General features: G+C 39.3%; 1 protein-coding gene across 5 annotated transcripts in view; it reads right to left on the minus strand.

Moving 5' to 3' along the window:
- RTTN (rotatin) overlaps window positions 1-6432 on the minus strand; it is a 119099-nt gene that overhangs the window by 63937 nt on the left and 48730 nt on the right. For all 5 annotated transcript variants that reach the window (XM_010855045.1, XM_010855047.1, XM_010855046.1 and 2 more), the window contains exon 26: window positions 4967-5111. In XM_010855045.1, coding sequence (XP_010853347.1) covers window positions 4967-5111 — 145 coding nt within the window. The remainder of the gene's footprint in view (window positions 1-4966; window positions 5112-6432) is intronic.

Raw genomic sequence — 6432 nt, forward strand, 5'->3', positions numbered from 1 at the left:
GAGATTTCTTTGGAAGGAATAATGCTAAAGCTGAAACTCCAGTACTTTGGCCACCTCATGCAAAGAGTTGACTCATTGGAAAAGACTCTGATGCTGGGAGGGATTGGGGGCAGGAGGAGAAGGGGACGACAGAGGATGAGATGGCTGGATGGCATCACTGACTCGATGGACGTGAGTCTGAGTGAACTCTGGGAGTTGGTGATGGACAGGGAGGCCTGGCGTGCTGCGATTCATGGGGTCGCAAAGAGTCGGACACGACTGAGCAACTGATCTGATCTGATCTGAATCTCTAAAATATTAAAGTAGGCTTAAAAGTTAAAAGAACTATGACATTAGGTTTTCCTGTTTGCTTTATTAAAAATATTCAGGAAAAAATCGCCTCTAAATGCTTTCTTAGTTTTTTAGCAAGTAAAGGTTAAGAGAAAATAAAAGCAAATTCAGTAGTTCAAAATCATCCTTGAGAAAATAATAGAAGAGTAAACTTTGAACAATAAGTCTATGTACTCTGGAAGGACAATTATCTTATTAAGAACTCAAAAATTATAATTCAGGGAAATTAGCATGCTGTCTCTCATTCAGTTCAGTTCAGTCGCTCAGTCATGTCTGACTCTGTGACCCCATGGACTGCAGCACGACAGGCCCCCCTGTTCATTGCCAACTCCCAGAGTTTACTCAAATTTGTATCCATTCAGTCAGTGATGCCATCCAGCCATCTCATCCTCTGTCGTCCCCTTCTCCTCCTGCCTTCAACTGTTCCCAGCATCTGGGTCTTTTCCAATGAGTCAACCCTTCATATCAGGTGGCCAAAATATTGGAGTTGCAGCTTCAACATCAGTGCTTCCAATGAACACTCAGGACTGATCTCCTTTAGGATGGACTGGTTGGATCTCCTTGCAGTCCAAGGGACACTCAAGAGTCTTCTCCAACACCACAGTTCAAAAGCATCAACTCTGGCACTCAGCTTTCTTTAGAGTCCAATTCTCACATCCATACATGACCACAGGAAAAACCATAGCCTTGACTAGATGGACCTTTGTTGGCAAAGTAATGTCTCAGCTTTTGAATATGCTATCTAGGTTGGTCATAACTTTTCTTCCAAGGAGCAAGCATCTTTTAATTTCATGGCTGCAGTCACCATTGGCAGTGATTTTGGAGCCCCAAAAAATAGTCTGCCACTGTTTCCACTATTTCCATATCTATTTGCCATGAAGGGATGGGACCAGATGTCATGATCTTAGTTTTCTGAATGTTGAGCTTTAAGCCAACTTTTTCACTCTCCTCTTTCACTTTCATCAAGAGGCTTTTTAGTTCCTCTTCACTTTCTGCCATAAGGGTGGTGTCATCTCCGTATCTGAGATTATTGATATTTCTCCCAGAAATCTTGATTCCAGCTTGTGCTTCATCCAGCCCAGCATTTCTCATAATGTACTCTGCATATAAGGTAAATAAGCAGGGTGACAATATACAGTCTTGACGTACTCTTTTCCCAATTTGGAACCAGTCTGTTGTTCCATGTCTAGTTCTAACTGTTGCTTCCTGACCTGCATATAGATTTCTCAGGAGGCAGGTCAGGGGGTCTGGTATTCCCATCTCTTTCAGAATTTTTCAGAGTTTGTTGTGGTCCACAAAGTCAAAGGCTTTGGTATACTCAATAAAGCAGAAGTAGGTATTTTTCTGGAACTCTCTTGCTTTTTCAATGATCCAATGGATGTTGGCAATTTGATCTCTGGTTCCTCTGCCTTTTCTAAATCCAGCTTGAACATCTGGAATTTCATAGTTCACGTACTGTGTCTCTCATTTATATTGTAAGTATTTTTCTCAGTTTACCATGTCTTTATACTAGATGGCTCAGCCTGGGGTAGTAATGGTCAAGGGGTGAGAGGTCAGATTTTTCTCTCTCACTCTCTCACATACATATATATACACACCACACACACGCCTGTAGACTACGCCTAAAAGTAGAAATTATGATCATGGAGCACAGTTTAAGTATAATAAAAGATGAAAAGTAGAAACAACTAACAAAAGCTAGGAGATAAAAGGGGTGGCTAAAATAGGAAAATAACTCCAAAATACAGTAAGGTCAGAAGACTAATGGAAAAAAAAAAATTTGTAACCCATATCACAGATAAAGGGCTAATCTAATTTATAAAGGGCTCTTCTGTTACCAAAAATGAAAGAGAAAGGGGGAGAGTGTGTGTGTGTGAGCACACATATGCTGGAAGAGACCAAAAACCCAATTGTGGGGCAAAACTTAACAAGGGCATCAAGGGACAATTCATAGAAAAGGAAACAAAAGAGCTCCAATCATGTAAATATCTTTGTATCATTCAAAATAAGGGTTATCTATTTAAAACAAACTCAACAGAAACACATATACACGTGTCTCTGCAATTTGTAATTGTCTCCAGATATTATAGTTCTAGGAGTCAGTTATTCTGTGAATATACTTAAATTCGTAATACAGCCCACAGTTTCCATTTATGTTATATTGTAACATCTTTTGAAATGAGGGTAATGTGTGTTTCTTATAATTAACTACACAGCTTCCTTAATATCACATGTTTACTAGTGAGTTAATAAATGTTTACTGAAAGCTCACTGTGCATTCCAGGATGTCTGGCTCTAGGTGAGTGATCACATCATTGTGATTATCTGGGTCATGAAGATCTTCTTTGTATAGTTCTGTGTATTCTTGCCACCTCTTCTTATCTCTCATCTTCTTCTTCTCATCTTCTGCTTCCGTTAGGTTCGACCATTTCTGTCCTTTATTGTGCCCATCTTTGCATGAAATGTTCCATTGGTATCTCTAATTTTCTTGAAGAGATCTCTAGTCTTTCCCATTCTATTGTTTTCCTCTATTTCTTTGCATTGATAGCTGAGGAAAGCTTTCTTATCTCTACTTGCTATTCTTTGGAAATCTGCACTCAAAATAAGTATATCTTTCCTTTTCTCCTTTGCCTTTCACTTCTCTTCTTTTCACAGCTATTTGTAAGGCCTCTTCAGACAACCATTCTGAATATTAAAAAGCAGAGACATTACTTTGCCAACAAAGACCCGTCTAGTCAAAGCTATGGTTTTTCCAGTGGTCATGTATGGATGTGAGAGTTGGACCATAAAGAAAACTGAGTGCCAAAGAATTGATGCTTTTGAACTGCGGTGTTGGAGAAGACTCTTGAGAGTCCCTTGGACTGCAAGAGAACAAACCAGTTCATTCTAAAAGAAATCAGTCCTGAATATTCATTGGAAGGACTGATGCTGAAGCTGAAACTCCAATACTTTGGCCACCTGATGCAAAGATCTGAAAAGACCCTGATGCTGGAAAAGACTGAAGGCAGGAGAAGGGGATGACAGAGGATGAGATGGCTGGATGGCATCACTGACTCAATGACATGAGTTTGAATAAGCTCCAGGAGTTGATGATAGACAGGGAGGCCTGGCATGCTGAAGTCCATGGGGTCGCAAAGAGTTGGACACGACTGAGCGACTAAACTGAACTGAACTGAGAGCTCACTATGTGCAAGGCACTATGGCAAATGTGGGATGCAGCTGTGAACAAACGGTCCTCCTTTATACAAAGCACAGTAAGGCAGAAAACAATAAACATCTAAACAAGGTTTACACGCATAAACATTCATATACATATCTTTTAAATTTATAACTACTTTTAAAAGCATTCTCACATATACACAATGGAGTATTACTCAGCCATTAAAAAGAATTCATTTGAATCAGTTCTACCGAGGTGGATGAAACTGGAGCCTATTATTCAGAGTGAAGTAAGCCAGAAAGAAAACCACCAATACAGTACACTAACGCATATATATGGAATTTAGAAAGATGTTAATGATAACCCTGTATGCGAGATAGCAAAAGAGACACAGATGTATAGAACAGTCTTTTGGACTCTGTGGGAGGGGGGGAGATGATCTGGGAGAATGGCATTGAAACATGTATAATATCATATAAGACATGAATTGCCAGTCCAGGTTTGATGCAGGATACAGGATGCTTGGGGCTGGTGCACTGGGATGACCCAGAGGGATGGCATGGGGAGGGAGGTGGGAGGGGGATTCAGGATTGCGAACACGTGGACACCTGTGGCAGATTCATGTGGATGTATGGCAAAACCAATACAATATTGTAAAGTAATTAGCCTCTAATTAAAATAAATAAATTTAAAAAAAATAATAAAAGCATTCTCAATTAGAATTTCTAACTTACATTATATGAGCACCTTGCATTTTTACAGAGAATCAAGTCTTTAAATGAGCTTTGCAATGCATTAACATATAATGAAACATTTTTGTTTTATAAGGTCTACTATCTTCTGTTTCAGTTTAGGCCCTTTTTCCTAATTTTACTGTGTTTTTTTCATGATTGTGCAAAGGTTTGTCTTTAGTAGGTTAAGTAAATCCCTACAGTATCTGTAAAGATAAAACACGTAGACCAGCTATAAAAAGCAAGCTAGCTTCCTGGATTCTTGGCAGGTTTCTTAAAACACATTCATCTACAAAAAGTAGAGAGCAGTGGGGGCTGGAAGGGTAAATACTACACTAAACTTACATTAAAGCCTGAACAGTGTGACTCATTCTTTCCAACCTCACCAGCATTGTCCCTCTGCCTCCATGCTTGGCTCCCTGCCTCTTCACAGGCCTATCTGAACTTCCCCGCTCTAAGAACCTCACTGAAAAATATGGTTGCAAGCTGAAAGTTCACAAAGAGATCAGGTTTTGTTAAACACCAAGACTGAAGGTCCCATTTAGTCCATAGACTTTTAACTTAAACTCAGTCATGTTAGGAAGGCATATTGCTAAAAGCTATCGATTACAACAGCAGGACTACTTTGCTAAACATGAGCTATGTAAAAATTATACTTTTCCGTATTTCCATACACAGTATTAATAATCTTTATAAAATATATCATCTGTCAAACCTAAAACTCAAATTCCTTAACAGCACTTACTTGTCTAAGAAGTACTTCTAGAAGCCAGTTTAGAAGTTCTACGGGTACATTTTTCCTTTGTTCCTTCAATAACTTACTGAGAAAATGTATGATATCTATTAACAGCTTCTCATCTTCAGTGCAAGCAGGAAGAACTTGTAAAAACCTACGATAAAAGAAAACCATAACCATGGTTTCTAGTTCTTCAAAGTAAGTGGCAGTTAAGTATTTAACAAGTGGCTAAGCAGTGAGGCGGAGGCTGACTTGCTGTGCTTGCCGATTTCTACAGTGTAAATACCCTGCCGTGTCTGCCTGCCGTCCACCACGGGACCATCCAGCTGTCGGGGGAGGCCTGCAGCTCACCTTTACACAGCGTTCCCATCACACAGGCAGATCCATATAAACAGCTTCGAGAACACAGATAACACTGAAATGTTGTAAAATAATTAGGAAGTGATAACTTTGCATAATTGTTACCTTTATCTTTCATATAATTTGACTATAAGTTTACAAAATATAATTTTTAAGAGTGGTTGTGTTTAACAACTAACTTGCAGAAATTCAGATAATTTAACCAACAGCTCTCTAACAAGGTGGTCCTAGCTGGCTCCAGCACACCACTGGAAAAGGCGAATTAGATATCCAAATTGTGAGAGCTACACTAAACGAGCACCCACGTTTTAGAAATGCATATAAACCTTGCATTTTGAAAACTGCACACTTTCTGTTTAACAGAAAGTTATACATTTTATACTAAGTCATATGAAGACTGAAATGTAAAATTGCTGGCAACAGCTGTTTATCAGTCTTGTTTCAAATGCAGCCATCTGCTACCAGTTAAACATGTTAAATTTACAGGCCAGGGTTTTCCAATAACTATCAAAGGACCTCCACATGGTTATCAACTTCATGAAATTCAGAGTAAAAATATCAATGAGATAATTAAGAACAAAACAAAGGCAAAAGCAAATAAAACAGCCAGGGTTACTAAGGCTTTAATCAATTCCCTGATATCTCAGCTCATTTATAATATGGACAGGATAAGCATTCAGTTTGTTTACCCCATATTATCCTAATCACTTACTTTTGTAAGATAAACTAAGATTTCCTATGATAGGACCTAAAAATAGAATAACTTTAATATCTATGAAAAATTACAACAATTTATTTGTAACTCCAAACTGCAGTAATTATGTTCAAATTTTCTCTTTTGCTGTTCTAAGATATGCATTCAGTCAGTTCAGTTCAGTTCAGTCGCTCAGTCGTGCCCGACCCTCTGCGACCCCATGAATTGCAGCACGCCAGGCCTCTCTGTCCATCACCAACTCCTGGAGTTCACCCAGACTCACGTCCATCGAGTCAGTGACGCCATCCAGCCATCTCATCCTGTCGTCCCCTTCTCCTCCTGCCCCCAATCCCTCCCAGCATCAGAGTCTTGATCTGCCTCTTGAGAAATGTGTATGCAGGTCAGGAAGCAACAGTTAGAA

This window comes from Bison bison, unplaced genomic scaffold, assembly GCF_000754665.1.
Source record: "Bison bison bison isolate TAMUID 2011002044 unplaced genomic scaffold, Bison_UMD1.0 scf7180017864353, whole genome shotgun sequence".
Lineage (NCBI taxonomy): Eukaryota > Metazoa > Chordata > Mammalia > Artiodactyla > Bovidae > Bison > Bison bison.